The sequence below is a fragment of the Pelobates fuscus genome, chromosome 9, assembly GCF_036172605.1.
Source record: "Pelobates fuscus isolate aPelFus1 chromosome 9, aPelFus1.pri, whole genome shotgun sequence".
Lineage (NCBI taxonomy): Eukaryota > Metazoa > Chordata > Amphibia > Anura > Pelobatidae > Pelobates > Pelobates fuscus.
Genome location: NC_086325.1, coordinates 62,106,107 through 62,122,528, shown reverse-complemented (window position 1 = coordinate 62,122,528; position 16,422 = coordinate 62,106,107). Strand labels below are relative to the sequence as shown.

The following is a 16,422-nucleotide window of genomic DNA, read 5'->3' as shown; positions in this document are numbered from 1 at the left end:
ATGTCTCCTGGTCTACGATACTCACATACTTTGTAACATTGGAAAAAGGACTTTTACAAATAAGACATTTTTTTATAAAAAGGATCACCTTAATTCCACAGTTTATTATTTTGTTCTTTAGAAAAGAAGCCACAACATTTATTTAACATTATACACAAAAATGAAATTAAGAGAAAAATGACAGTGATGGACATTTGTATCTATTAACGGTTTGTTCTATTGTCTGGGGATGACAACAATACACTTGTGTGTCTACAGATTAGAGGTCAGCTCTATACCTTGACCAGAATACTACAAATATATATATATATATATATATATATATATATATATATATATATATATATATATATATTTATATATATAAAAATTATATTTTGCCATGTTTTAAATTGCAGAAACACTGTTTACTTGAGTCTCAAATGCTACCTCCGTTCTGATCTGAGTTCGGCATTTAGACCCAGCATTAAATACCCAGCAGAGTTCATTATCTGTGAAAATCAAAGTGTTGCACTTTTTTTTGTCAAAATGAATTATACATATAATCAAGCTTATATATAAAACTTTAAGCCAAGAAAACAAACAGATTTACATTTTTTATGCTCGCCCCTATAAAACATGTAAGCAGTAATTTTTTTTCTTTAAAGAGTAAAAGTGGTCTTTTTATTCTTGGTTGGAAAGCAAATTCTTGACTGCATTGAGTTCGGTGAAATGTTTCAGTTTGGTTATCCACAAAGCATAGGTGATATAAACAGAGAGCAAAGAGCATGTCCTCTCTATGCTTTATTCCACAATATGTTTTGCTGGCTATCCAGGTGCCTTCTGAGATGCAAAAAGCACATTCTAAAACAATGGGATCTGGTGAAAACCCAGAGATCTAATGACTGACGTGAATGATTTATGCAAGTTCGGTGCTTGTCCTAAATAATCGATTTTTTTTTTAGATGAAAGACTGCTTGTAAGAATTCAACAGCATCCAGAGGTAAGGTTCCATTTACTGTAAATAATGTAGCCACCGATACGATGTACAACTGGCTACGTTGACTCATTTTGGCTCATAGATTTACCCCCGTTTAAAACTCCAGAGACACTTCTGCTTTTTGTTGGAGTTCCACTACCAGATCTGGAAAACTCTGTTAGATCATGAAGTGAAGGTTCTTTGTACATAGCCACTGGAAGAAAAAAAAAAGTGTGAAAAAGTTAGTAGAAGAATGTATATTTTCATTCATTACAGTTATTATTATAGTGTTCTTGTGATTGATTAAACAGAAGATCCTAGCCACTTGTCATTTATACCCTGGGGTCTAACCAATAGACAACTAAATATTTTGAAGTGACAACCAACATTGAAAGTATGTAGATTTGAATAGAAAATTAAAAAAAAATTCTCGTTGATCTCAGTTATGTGATTTGTTAATTTCACTTTTTAGTAAAATGGAAAATTCATGTTCATATTCAGAAATATTTCTTATTCAATTACTTTAAAAACAAGATCATTTTCTAAATTTAAATAACAAACATGATAACCACTGCAGTGTGCTGTAATAATTTTGGTGTCCGGAGTGCCCTGAAGCAAGGGCTTCTGGCTCTCCTGGTAGCTGATAGTACCATAACAACGTTGTCAGTGTTTGTAGTCATAATAGGATAAGATTTTTTGTAATGTTTTTTAACACAAACAGGTTTGGAAAACAATACCCCAGTTTGAGAATTGTTCTGTTTCAGTTATATTTCTCCTAAAATGTATATGAATGACTTGCTGTATGCTGGGAAAGGATGTCACAGAAACACAATTACAAACAACATTGATTTATTTATGTTAAAGGATCAGGTCAATCTCCCGAGTTTTATGTGTATTAGCTAAAAACAAAACAACAGAATTGACAAGTTGCTTGAAACAAATAGTATGGTACTTTTAATGTAAGGTGGGTAATACGATAGGGGGGGTGGGGGGGTTGTCCCTTTGTCTTCTTGTAGAAAATGTCTATGCAACCTGTGGTGCATTTCAGATATTTGAAGGACTACTATAGGCATCCATACAACGTTATCTCAATGAAGTGGTCGTGTCCTTTTCGCGCTGCATTGTAAAACATTGTCATTTAGTAGATACAACAATGTTTCCATTGCAAGGTTAGCACACCTCTAGTGGCTGACAGGAAAACAACCCCTAGAGGCTCTATAGTTGCAATAACCAATAAACTGCTTCTCATAAAAAGCCTTTAATTAGTGCACTGTGGCATTTTGCTGCACATGTTCACTAGCCTCCCAATGCTTTCCTGTGTGGAAGCACTGGATTGGCTGACATCATTAAAATTGTTGATCTCAGCTGAGGAGGCAGGGCTTCAGTGGTGAGACCACTAAATTAGGAACTGGACATCTAAATAGGTAAGGTAACACTATTGCAATAAGAATACTTCTATACATGCCTGTATTCCTAACACTATAGTGAGATTTTGTTTTTGACAGGGTAAAAAGCATGGTAACATTACAATGTATTAGCGTACATTCAAAGGTGATAAGGGGTACAGAACATGAGGTAAAACCTGCGAGTGGGTATAATGCGGTGTACTCAAGAACAAAGTGGTCTGGTGTAAGGAGCTACACCTTGTTGTTGCATGATACATGGTTTTAACGTCAGTTTGGTGAGTAAAGGGGGTAAACTTGGTAGCCAATAGGGCCAAAATTATCAAACAAATAGGTTGTGTTGAACATCTGAACATATGAAATGTGGGTGTCATGGTATGGTTTAGTGTAGGCAATGCTCTGGTTTGAGTGTGGGAGCTTCCTTCTTCTCGAGAGTGTCCTGGCTCTGGTTATGTAGTGGTGCTTGTGTTTCCGGGGTGGGAGGAGATGTTCCAGGGGTACCTCAGACATGGTCAGGGGAAAAAGGAGAGGAAGAGGAGTAAAAGAAGAGAGAGGGAGGAGAAAAAAAGGGGTAGGATCAGGGGGAGTGGGGGTTGTTGCTTCAGGATGGGGGGGGTGAATGACGTGCTGGGGAGGTTGGGTAGTGGGGGATTCTGCTTCCCGCCAGCTACTATTTTCTATGCATGTGGGGGGAACTCATAGTGCTATGGGTCCCAGATCTTGTAATAGTTTGTGGTGGTGTCATGTAATAGGGCAGAAAGGTTATCCATCTTTCTGGCAACTTCTATTTTGCATATTGCCATGCTCAGTGATGGGATTTCGGATCTGCCACAGTGTTCGGCAATTGTCCCTCTCGTCACTAGCGCTATCCCGACCAATTTGTTTCGCATCTGGGGGTATGTTTATGGGGTTTTGAGAGGAGCCAGATCCATGGATCTTGTGATATGGTGGAATGTAGTATTTTGAATGTAAGTTGAATTACCTAGAACCACAGTTGGGTTAATTGTGTGCATTCCCACCATACGTGGACTTATGTACCCTTTTCCCCTTGTCCCTTCCAGCACAGGTTTGAGTCCGAAATGCCCATTTGTTTTAGTCTGATAGGGTTGAGGTACCAGCACGTGAGAGTTTTTATGCTTGCTCTATATGATTAACGTAAATGGAGACTGTGGCTGTAGCTTCCCAGATGTCCCCCAAATCTGTGGGGTTTTCCAGGGGTCCGATGTCCCTCTCCCAAACTGACACGTATGACAGTGATCCTTCTTGGTAGGATTTAATAATAGAAGAGTATAGTGTGGAGATTTGACTCATGTGGATTGGGCAGCGCATGCAGCTTTTTTCCAGGGGGATGAGGGCTGTGGTTCCAGTTTGTTAGTGGGTGCGTCTAGGAAGCTCCATATTTGGAGGTAGCGAAAGTGGTCGAAGGTGGTTAATGGGGTTCGTTGTGGTAGGTCTGAGATTGGCATTAATTTTTAATTCTGGAAGAATTGGTAAACGCGGAGGAGGTCATTATCCTCAAACCTAGCGAAATGTTGGGGGGTCATGCCTGGGGTGAACAGTGTCTTGCGTAGGACCAGTGTGAGTCGGGAGGGGTTGGATGTCAATAGTATTATTTTAGTTTAACCATGTTATATACACTATTTTCTATTATAGTAGAGTCTTCCAGATTTAGCTAGATCTTCAAAGGAAAAGTATAGACACTGTGCTTATTAACACATCAAAAAAATAGTTATATTAGCTCTTGCTGTGAGTCCGTATTAATAACACAGCATGAATAATCACATAATCATCCTCCTGTCTGGATTTTCTACATACTTAAATTTTTTAGAAATATACTAACGAATTATTAAAAAATACTCATTATTTTTAATAGTCAAGTGCCTGAAGGTGTGCAAAGAATCTCAGTAATGCCTAATTAAGAACCTAGAAAAGCTCACTTAGTGATGAATAGCGAAACAAAATATAGGTTATTATTGGAGTTTTAGCCCTTCAGCTATTTACAATGAATATATTTTTGCTTTATATATATTTTATATATAAGTTTATACTAGTACAGGGATTATTCAGAATTCCTTGGTGAAGTGATGGCTGTGTAGAGACCTAGGGTGATATGGTCACTGTAATACACTGACAGCCCAAACCAACAAAAAATAATTTTCAGGTCAATTAACTGTCATTACCAAGTAATTTAAGGTCCCTCAAATATTTTACTAAAATGACTTCTTATAATTGTAAATGACTGATATAAGAGTGCTGGTGATTTACTAGATTTAGTCTCCAGTTTGTTCTAAAAATGCTGGTGGGGAGGTGGGGTACAGGAAAGGAAATACCCGCTATTGGCCCAGCAAATTGCCCCTACCCGTTTCTCCACATCATAGATAGTAAACTAAAGTGTTTCCAGCCCTCTAGTGCAACAATGACTGGGCAAGATAATTTCCAGTACAATATCAGTTAAAGGGTTCTCAATCTCTCTGGCCCTTTTAAAACAAATTCCTACATAGTAGAGCCAGCTAGTCACAGTTCAACCACATCCAGGTGGACACCCTTACTAAATATTAGATTCAGGTGTTTCGGCCTCGTCCATTGCTAACTGGTATATAAAATCATGATCCACTGTCTAGCAGTCTGATGGAAGACTCTGGGTCTGGATGATGCCAGCAAAAACAACTTAGTTTGGTATGGAGGAACTTCAGTGGCCTTCATATCGCCAAGGCCTCAATGCCTTTGAAAATCTTTGCGATTAATTGGAACACTAGTAAGGAGCCAGACCTTCTCGCCCAGCATTAGTGCCTGACAAATGCTCTTTTCCAAAATCCAAAATCTTGTGGAAAAGTGTGGAAGTTTTTATAGTCACAAGGGGGGGAGAGGACAACTCCATATTTATTCCCATGGTTTTGGAATGGGATGTCCAACAAACTCATACATGTGTGATAGTCAAGTATACACATTTTTAGCCTTTTTAGCCTTTTAGCAATTTAATTATTTATAGTATGAAAATTTAAAAATAGTTTGTCCAAGTTCCTGCATGAGTCTATGATTAACTTTTGATTCAATCAGACAATTTAAAAGGCTTCAAAACAAACGTGAATTGTTAAGTGCTCTTATTTTTAAACATGAAGAAATGTTGAACTTAAATGAATAACCCACTATTCAGTTAAAAGCTATAAGATAATACCAGACATTAGCAATAACTGCTTGAAATGTTACCATTACCTTTTAATGGTTTTGGCAGAAAGTGAGCTGCTGGTTTATTTTTCTTTACGTGATTCCCCTTCATAATTTCACCTTCTTTGTTGAGACCCAGAAACCAACTCCTCCCAGATTGTTGTTGTCTGTAGATCATCGAAGAATATGTCACATAGTAGTTTTCAAATACCGACTCTTTGAATTTGCATTCAGGTGTGAAATGTTCCTGTTGAGAGATTATATGTTTAAATAACCCAGCAGTGCAATGAAGTAGTATTCGGTAATGCCTATATTATTATATATTCACATTTGCTTTAAAAGAAAGAGGTAAATTGTGATTATTGGTTTCTGACGCTGATAATAATGACACTGTTACTAAAAGCTTTGATACCGCATTCAAATGTAATCAAATATATACACTTGCCAGGCTAGAACTAAGAAATTTGATTTATAGTGAGTACAAAAATAAATAAAGCAATCACAGACACTGGTAGATTAAAATTTTGGGATATAGAAACAAAAAACACAAACTGCGACAGTAGATTAGAACCAACAAGATATTATTTTTTTTTTTCCCAGCATATTTTTACAACTACATAAATTCAGAAAAAAATCCACAGCTAGGCTACTATAGGAATAATCTTGTATTATGAATTACACAATATGAAAGGAGTTGGCCTTATTTACCCCTGTACAATTTGAACAAATTACCATAAAATTATAAAATATCCAGTACTATCAGTACATAGTCTGAAAGACTGTGCAACCCCAGTTTCGCAACAAATCTTAGATTTCCATGTAACCCAAAGCTCACCACTTTCTGACCCATGCACAAACTGTCAGACTGGACATGGGAGGGGGATATACACTGACACACAAATATTCACCCATGCACACTCACTGACATACATACACACATCTAATGACACATACATACATACCGTGTTTTTCCATGTATAAGACTATGTTGTTTTTCTAAAAAATTTTAGTCTAAAATTTGGGGTTGTCTTATACACGGAATGTCACTGCAATGGTTAAATAAACCACTTGTGTGCAGGGCCTAAGTTAAGATGGCACCTGCCGCATTTCATTGTGCCACAGCCCACACACTTACCTGGCCTCCCTCCCGCTGATACACTTCTAAATGCTATGGCAAGTAGGAAGAGGTCCCTATATCCATGGGAGCTGCAGCAGACATCAGCACCTACCACCAACAGAGCTCCAGAGACATGCCACACCATAAAATGAGCAGCCATATTAAGGTTTGCTCCATCTCAAGTAGGTATTGCTTTCTGATTTTTTTCTTTATCAGGGGGGAAATGGGAATCAGAAAGCAGAGAACATATTACTGTGATATTCCAGCATGCCCTCACACTGCCTGCTGTATTGTGGGAGTTGTAGTCTCCCAGCATGCACTATAGAGCCATTAACTTCACAGAGTACCGTATCACAGGGGAGGCATGAGAATCTGAAGTGTGTTGTTCTCCTCAGAAGTCGCCTCTAAAATATCAAAGTTGCTCTATTTGATGTTTAAAATATTGATTTCTTAATTATGGGCTCAAAAAATAGGGTTCGTCTTATAAATAGGGGTGTCTTGTACACGGAAAAATGCGGTATATAGTACTAAAGATGGAGATAGCTGCATAACAATAAAATGATCAACTTTTCCTAGAATCCTACAAGAGTATAATGTGTTGCCTTTGCCTCCAAATTGTAAGATCTCATTTCGATTGAGCATCTGTGGGATGTGCTGAAACAACAAATCCAATAGATGGAGGTACCATCTTGAAACTTGCAGGACATATAAGGACACTTTGAAAAAGTTTGTTACTTGATAAAGCTCGTCAAGTGTATTTTTCAAAATGTACTTGTATCTGTAATAAAAAGAGTAAACTTTTTATATACTTTGGACCTTCCTGATTGATTTTAGAAAATGTTATTGTGAGCACTACTGCGATATCCTTGGTGGGGATTACACCACCTATGCCAGTTGGATTGAGCAAAACCAACTTTCTCCTCTCCCCTCACTGCTCCTTTAAACCTCTACCCACCCCACCTTCCCTCTCTTTCCCGTCATTTGAAATACATTCAATTCGCCTTTTCAAACCCTTCTCTGCTAACATTGCTATTATTTATCGTCCCCCTGGTTCCCCTCTTCTCTTCCTTGACCACTTTGCTGCCTGGCTACCCTATTTCCTCTCTTCTAACATTCCATCCTTAATTCTCGGGGACTTCAATATTCCTATAAACCCACCTTTGACCTCTGCAGCCACTAAACTACTTTCAATTACTTCCTCCCTCGGGCTATCACAGTGGGCAAATTCTCCCACCCATGTAGCTGGCAATACCCTTGACCTAATCTTCACTTATGCATGTACAGTAACTAATATCTGCAACACTCCATTTCCACTCTCTGATCACCACCTCTTATCACTTGCTCTCGCGTACCCCCTCACCCAACAACCTCAGCCTAATCCCCCTCAACTCAGGAGGGACCTTAATTCTCTTGATCTCCAGCAGTTGTCAGCTGATATTGATTAACGACTGCTGTCCATCCCTTCCCTCACCTGTCCTTCACTGGCCATCTCCACATATAACTCTACTCTTACATCTGCCTTGAACGCTGCAGCGCCACTCCAAACAAGCACCTCGAGGAGGACCCGCCCCCAACCATGGCATACTAAATCAACATGCTACCTGCAAAGATGCTCCCGTTGTGCTGAATGCTCCTGGAGGAAGTCTCGCACCCAGTCAGACTTTCCATTATAGATTCATATTGTGTTCATACAGTGCAGCCCTTGCCCTTGCCAAACAGTCCTACTTTTCCTCTCTCATTAGTTCATGCTCCCGCAACCCAAGGCGTCTCTTTGACACCTTTAATTCTCTTCTTCACCCAGCTGTGGCAACCCCCCAAACTAACCTTACTGCTGATAACTTTGCATGTTACTTCACTGACAAGATTGAACAGCTAAGGAAAGAATTCTCCCCTCCTTGCCATTCTGTTTCTCAACCACACATAGATCATGCCTTTCCTACCCTTCAGACATTCCCCCCCGCTACTGACCAAGAGGTGGCTGCTCTTCTTTCCTCCTCTCGCCCCACCACTTGCCCACTCGATCCTGTCCCATCTCACCTTATCAGATCTCTCTCCACTTGTCTCGTGCCTTCTTTAACACACATCTTCAACTGCTCTCTCTCTTCTGGCATCGTCCCTGCTGACCTTAAACATGCCACTGTAATATCTATACTAAAAAAAAAATCCCTCGACCTGTCCACCCCCTCTAACTACCGTCCCATATCCCTGCTCCCTTTTTCCTCAAAGCTTCTGGAAAGACTTGTCTTTACCCGTGTGTCTCATTTCCTCAATTCCAACTCTCTCCTTGACCCCCTTCAATCTTTCTTCCGCCCTCTCCACTCTACAGAGACTGCGCTTATCAAAGTTACTAATGACCTAATCGCAGCTAAATCCAAAGGCCACTACTCCATACTAATTCTTCTTGACCTCTCAGCGGCCTCTGACACCGTTGATCATTCTCTCCTTCTTCAAACTCTTCAATCGCTTGGTCTCTGTGACTCTGTCCTCTCGTGGTTTTCCTCTTATCTCTCCCAACGCTCATTCAGTGTCTCTTTTTCTAATGATACCTCCTCCCCTCCGTCTTTGGTCCCCTTCTATTTTCTCTTTATACTGCCTCTCTTGGCAAACTTATTACCTCTTTTGGATTCCGCTACCACCTGTACGCTGATGACACCCAGTTATATCTCTCCTCCCCGGACCTCTCCCCTGCCGTCCTGCTACGTGTCACTGCTTGCCTTTCTTCCATCTCTGACTGGATGTCCTCCCGCTTTCTGAAACTCAATCTCTCTAAAACTGAGCTCCTTGCCTTTCCTCCTCCTAATACTGATCCTCCTCTTTCGCTCTCCCTTCAAGTTTGTGCTACCCACATCAGTCCATCCTTGCAAGCGCGCTGTCTTGGCATCATACTTGACTCTGGTCTCACCTTTGAGCCTCACATCCAGCATGTTGCCAAATCCTGTAGATTCCATCTTAAAAACATAGCCCGCATCCGCCCCTTTCTTGCACCAGATACTACCAAGGAGCTTGTCCATGCTCTAGTACAGGCATAGGCAACCTTCGGTACTCCAGATGTTTTGGACTACACCTCCCATGATGCTTTGCCAGCATTATGGGTGTAAGAACATTGTGGGGAATGCAGTCCACAACATCTGGAGTGCCGAAGGTTGCCTATCCCTGCTCTAGTAATTTCCCGCATGGATTATTGTAACCCTCTCCTGATTGGTCTTCCCAAAAGTCGTACTGCACACCTACAGTCCATAATGAACGCTGCTGCTAGACTGATTTTCCTCTCTAGTCGTTTTTCTCACACCTCACTCCTCTTCAACCTATTGTTCCCGTAAGTTTATTTGTAATTGTCCTCTTTATAGTTAAATCCCCTCTCATAATATTGTAAAGCGCTACGGAATCTGTTTGCGCTATATAAATGACAATAATAATAATAATCTGCTGCTGTCTTTGTGCCAGAAACACAGGAATCTTTCATAGGTCTTGTGGAGTCCATGCCTCGATGCATCAGAGCTGTTTTCTCAGCACAAAGGGGACATACATGATTTTAATATAGTGGCTGATTCTTTTTTTTTTTGTAGGGGTAGGGGGCAGCATTTCCTGTGTCCTCTTTCTATTTAAAAAAAAACACAATTTAAATTTTCCTGATTTTTTTTTTATAATCCAGCAATGAGACACACTCACTCAGCAACCCAATTTGTTTATGGAGAGATTATCAATCCTGACAATCTCTGACTAATTCAATAATTCTCATACAGAAGCTTTTCCCCTTGATCTGCCAATTCAAAGCTTTTTACAATATTGATTCTAGTGCTTCTCTATAACAAGCATTAGTCATTCGGATTGTGTGTTATCATGCTAAACATGAATCCTTCAAAAATTAAAAGAGCTAATAGAGGAAGCAACTTTAGCACTTATCTGATTGACAGCCTGTGGATGTGTATTTTTAGCCATCAGTAAACATGGTCTTTTCCTAAAAAAAGACTATATTTTACATTGTCGGTTAAAATGGGGGGGGGGGGGGGGGATCTATGCACCAAAACCACCACATTACGATGTAGTGGTTTTGATACTTTGCATGTCCCTTTAAATAGATCTACAGATTTAATTTTTTTGCTACTCTGTTTCACAATATTATGCATCAGTCTGTATGTTATCCCCTGCCCTGCAGTACCATATCATGAATCAGAACAAAAACCATGAAACACAATTTACAGTTAAGAAACAAAGGAGCAAAAACATATATAAATAAACATTTTAAAATGTCTTGCCCATTCCTTGGTATTTGAAAAAAACCCTGCTTGCATTTTCAGGATTGTAGATTTCTCAAATCACTGCAGAACGCAGATATTGCGATTGCATGTGGGCAAAATATCTACCTCCAGGAAGTATATATGCTGGGCAAAAACAGTCATTTCTATTTTAAAGAGCCCTGCAACCCGAGGATCTTCTATTGCCACGGAGGCTAGGCAACTATATGCCAGAACTACAGGCATTGTGTTGTCTGAACATGGTATGCATTGCATATCATAACACTTGGAGTAAGAAGTTGATTTTAAAAGTTATTTGCAAGCTGTTACATGTTATTAAACAACTTTAATAATAATAATATATAAATATATATATATATATATACAAAAAATATAGTAGACCCCTGCACTCCAATAGAAAAAATATGTTTTACCTGGTGCTCTTCTGTGTCCTGATGAAAGCTCCCTAGAAGAGCTGAAACGTTGATTTATCTTTGAGCAGTAACATTTTGGCAAAAATTCATTGAGTGCCGGTTTCCTTCTACTTTATATATATATGTATATATGTATATATATATATATATATATATATATATATATATATATATTTTTTTTTTTTTTTTTTTTTTTTTTCTTCCTGTAAATCCTATAAGTCTTAATTACAACACACTCACAACAAGTGACATGGAGATCAGGAATAGTACATTCAGCATGTGCCTTGCGTATCTTGTTCACCAATAATTGACACCAAGTATAGAAAGCAGATCTCCTCCAAGGATTTCCTTTGCCGGAAACAAGTAAATCCCCCTTTCCTTACAAACTGGCAAGTTTAAAAGTAAGTTGAAAGGCTACCAGGCAAAAATAAGATATCTCAAGAGAAGCCAAGCAGTCAAAACTGCGTGGGTTGAAACAGAGAAGAAAACATTTTAAACCCTTTATGAATATTTATCCTGTTGTTGCCGTTCATGACAGCACAAAGCTCAAAGGCTCAAGCTGTTGAGATCTCAAACATAAGCCATGTTCTAATCATGACACACAAGCGATTAACCCATCCACTGGTTGAATTGTGAGCATTATATAGCACTGTACCATTTCTGAAACTCGATAGTTGTACACGTGAAACTTAAGTGCACACAAACATAGGCTTTTCATTAAAGATAGCAGGATATGTTTGGCATTGCGCAGTAAAATCAACAACCTATAACATTTCACGGCAGTTAATGTTTTTCTCTTCTTACTACAAACTGCAGGAGAACAATTAAACACAAGGACACACATCGCAACAAAGCAATGGGATTCTTTTTTTTTTTTTTTTTTTTACATATATTAGTCTTTGGTCTGTGCTCCACTACAATTTAGTTCATGATTAATGGTTTTTGAATAACACTTTAGAAAACAATGAATTTAATGTAATTGAATTTAACTTTTTCACCTAAAAACAACTTTAAATTGCCGAAAATATCACTGAGCACATTTTACAATATTTGTTAAAATGATTTATAGACTTGTGCAATGCAAAAAAAAAAAAAATGTTTCAGTTGAAAAGAGAAAAATATAGAAAAAAAAAAAAAAGGAAAATAAAGCTCAGGATGCCCACATTTTAGCCACTAGTTAGTTTGGCTAATCTGATTTTCATTAAGGAAAAAAGAATGGGATAATGAATCGGATGATCCAAAAGGGTGAGGAAATAGGCCAATCAGTGTACTGCAAAATATATACTCATTTATATCATAATATTTATAATTGTCCTGCAATTACAGATCAAGTGAGAAAAAGTAAAAATGGAGCAGTAAAAAACTATATATTTCAATATTTACATTTTATATTTTTTATTTAATAAATAATGTACAAATATAGATTTGTTTTACTAATCCTCCTTTTATTTCTCTATTGGTAACTTCTCAATGGAACTTTTAAGAAAATCAATGTTTATTAACTGTCCCCTATCTATCCATCACATTTTTTCCCGTTAATTAGCTCTTTTGTTTTTTGGCATCACAGCCAGACTTCCAAATATGGAATCGAAACAAACATGTTTGTCTATTACGTGATTCCTTTGGTTTGTGATTTCAGCAGGGAGTTAGAGAATCTGCATGATCACCCGATGGTCCCAAATTTGGACTAACTGCAATTCATGATGAAAAGAATCTCCAAGTCTAATGATGATGAATGATGTCAAATAATGTTTACATTAGGTGCAGGTACCACCAACCAGACCTGGGAATACTGGACTCCTATAAGCCCATTAGATATAGTTGCCAAATAGTCTAGTCATGAGATCTTTACCCAGTACAGAGCAGAAGATAAACACCCCAAAAGTAAGGTAGCATCTGATTGAAAATGAAGACTTGATCAATGAGACTTCAGGGGTATGATTTATACAGAAAAATGGCTTTATTAAGCAAAAGTTGTTTATGTGAATATAGCGTCCCTTTAAGGTAAGGTAAACTCTTGAGTGCCTGAAATTGGTATCTAACTTTTAAGTTAGACAAAATTAAGTTGATTTCTATTTATATAGCACTAGCAGATGTCCTTAGCACTTCAAAGGGACACTATAGTCACTAGAACAACTACAGCTTAATGTACTTGTTCTGGTGTGTATAGTATTTCCTGCAGGCCTTTTAATGTAAACACTGCTTTTTCAGAGCAAAGACAGTGTTTACATTAATGCCTAGGAACATCTCTAGTGGGCGTTACTCCCAATGCTATCGTATGGGAAAGCATTGGACTGGCTGAGATCGTCAAATTTGATAATCTCAACTGAGGAGGCAGAGGGGGAGCAGGGCCAGTCACCACTGGACCAGCATGACGCTAGAAAAAAGGTGAGTTTTACACCTTTTACTTTGCTGGACAGGGGGGCCAAGGGGCTAAACAGTAATATTGTATCCATAGTGTCTGTTCAGAATATGCGTTTGTGTTTCTATAGAGTTCCTTTAAATGTTGTATTATCGTAGAAGGAGTTACAAAGTATGGAATGGATTTAACAATGTTAATATTGTGCACAGGGATACATTAGGATGGAGGTTGCTAACCTATACAGTTTACAATAAAAAAATATATTTTGTCAGGGCTAAAATGAGAGGTTATAACAATCCCCTCCAACTAGTTGCATGTTGTTGATACACTCAAAGACAAGATACATAGTTACTAATGTTTGTGTGGAACCTTTTTTTAAAAAAAATATAATGTTGTAGTAATTATAACATACACCGCTCGTTACACAGTCTTTTAAACGTATCTCCTGAAGGCTTTCCAATCATGACTTTTCAACTTGCAGCTGCAATGTTCATCACTATCTTAATTAATTCTCTCTAAACCATCACATTGTTAGCGCAGCCAATACAGAGAAAAAATATTGACCCTTCATGATTCTCACACAAAAATAACTTTCAACATAAAATAAATACGTGCAGTTTTTGTTTCACAATTCAGCCATGCTCAAGCAATCAGTAGGATAAGCTGTCAAGTTTGGATCCACTTAGCTGAACAGCTGAAATCCTTGGGATCACAGCAAGTTGACAGTTCTGTCATCAAAACACACACTACACATGGCAGAGCAAGTTTTGTCAGCTGGCCTGATACACAGGTAATTTTATGATATTGATTAATTCTCGAGTCGCATATCTACTTTATGTCTGGTCTGCTACAGAAAAAAAAACAATGCCAAAACATTGATTTCAATTAATTTCAATTGATTTCAATTAAAATGTTTTATACAATATATTTATTACATTTCATATAATAATGACTGATTTTATTGAATATTTTTATTTAAGATATTTATTACTAATAAGCAATGTATGCACAGCTCATTTCGTAAGAGTAGGCACCCCAGGTTGTATTATTTATGCATTTGTTTGTTTAAAAATGTAAACAGCTATTGAAAATGAGGCACAGTGCATATTTAATTGGTAAAAAAATTATTAAAATGTAATGTATTCTTAAATTTTACACTTTTATTTTTAATTTTTCCACTAATGTAAGCTTAATAAATGAAATACAAAATACCAAATTGTTCTCTAGTGAGAACCTACTGTATTTACTGTCAGTTTTCAGTTTTCATGATTTCTTGAAAGGATCAGTTCAAGCACTGAAATAATAAAATTGTTCCCGCTACACACAGCCCATCAGGGCCGTCAATCAAACAGTCCAAAGTACTTCCTTACATGATGCTTTCCAAATGAGAGATAATTAGCCATTGTGTACAAACAGGGAGAAAGCTCAGACATGTGGACTGCACACACATGGTCCTTAGAAGTGTGAACCGGCCATGTATAAATTTATATAATTCACGGTATGGCTGTGCATAGTCAAAAGAGCAATTTAAATCACCCTACGTTCTGAAAAGGGAATTTATTATTATTGGATAGGTACTGTCCCTATAAATCAAAAAGAGACACTCCTGATTGGAGGTCTTATCCTTGTGTGCCTGCAGCTGAAGACAAAGTTGCTAGACAGTGGTAGAAAATGACAATTTAACAGGTATTTGTAATTAACAATTTTTACCAATTTACCAATTTAATTTCATGGAGTATCTATTGTGACGGAGCTCCAGTACTCCGACGAGTACCTCCGCCAAGTCAGCTTCCTCGTAGCTATTAGTGACCCTGGAGCACTTCAGACCCAGTCGCCAAGGCTTGAGTGGGATCACTGAGAGTCTTTTCCACACTAGACCAGGCTACTTCGTTTATAGCCCTGGACAAACTTTCCATCAGCAGATTATATCCCTTTCCCCAAACACCAGACCACACTTGGTGAAGGTTAAAAACAGCAACTAACTTCAATAGACATAGCACACATATTTTAAGCCCCCAACAGCCTCAATTACATACAATAGGTTGATAAGAGCACTATAGTACAAGGAAGGGTGGGGTCAGACAATAGCAATATTTATATATATAAATATATCCAATATATATATATATATATATATATATATATATATATATCCAACATGGGCTTGGCACTCACATTCCTGTCCTGTTCTTGCCTCAATGCTATTTCGTGCCCCAATACAACATCCCAGAGAAATGCACTCAGAGGGCTCGTAGTCTTGTGCAATATATCCTTTATAACCATGTGCAAAGGTACAGTCAACGTATCAGTCCGACTAAAGGATGTATTGCACAAGACAACAAGCCCTCTGAGTGCTTTTCTCTGGGACATTTTATATATATATATATATATATATATATATATATATATATATATATATATAAACGTCCCAGAGAAATGTTGTCTTGTGCAATACATCCTTTAGTCGGACTGATAAGTTGACTGTACCTTTGCACAAGGTTATAAAGGATATATATATATATATATTGGATATATTTATATATATAAATATTGCTATTGTCTGACCCCACCCTTCCTTGTACTATAGTGCTCTTATCAACCTATTGTATGTAATTGAGGCTGTTGGGGGCTTAAAATATGTGTGCTATGTCTATTGAAGTTAGTTGCTGTTTTTAACCTTCACCAAGTGTGGTCTGGTGTTTGGGCTCTACTGATTGTGAGTTGGCATTTTTCTCTTCTGTGTTGTCC

The 16,422-nt window shown here is 37.9% G+C and overlaps 1 protein-coding gene across 8 annotated transcripts in view; it reads right to left on the bottom strand.

Moving 5' to 3' along the window:
* Nucleotides 1-385: 385 nt before the first annotated feature.
* FGF13 (fibroblast growth factor 13) overlaps nt 386-16,422 on the bottom strand; it is a 386,748-nt gene continuing 370,711 nt past the window's right edge. For all 8 annotated transcript variants that reach the window (XM_063431997.1, XM_063431992.1, XM_063431999.1 and 5 more), the window contains 2 exons: nt 5,575-5,773; nt 386-1,172 (listed from right to left, as the gene is read on the bottom strand). In XM_063431997.1, coding sequence (XP_063288067.1) covers nt 1,036-1,172; nt 5,575-5,773 — 336 coding nt within the window. In that variant the 3' untranslated portion in view covers nt 386-1,035. The remainder of the gene's footprint in view (nt 1,173-5,574; nt 5,774-16,422) is intronic.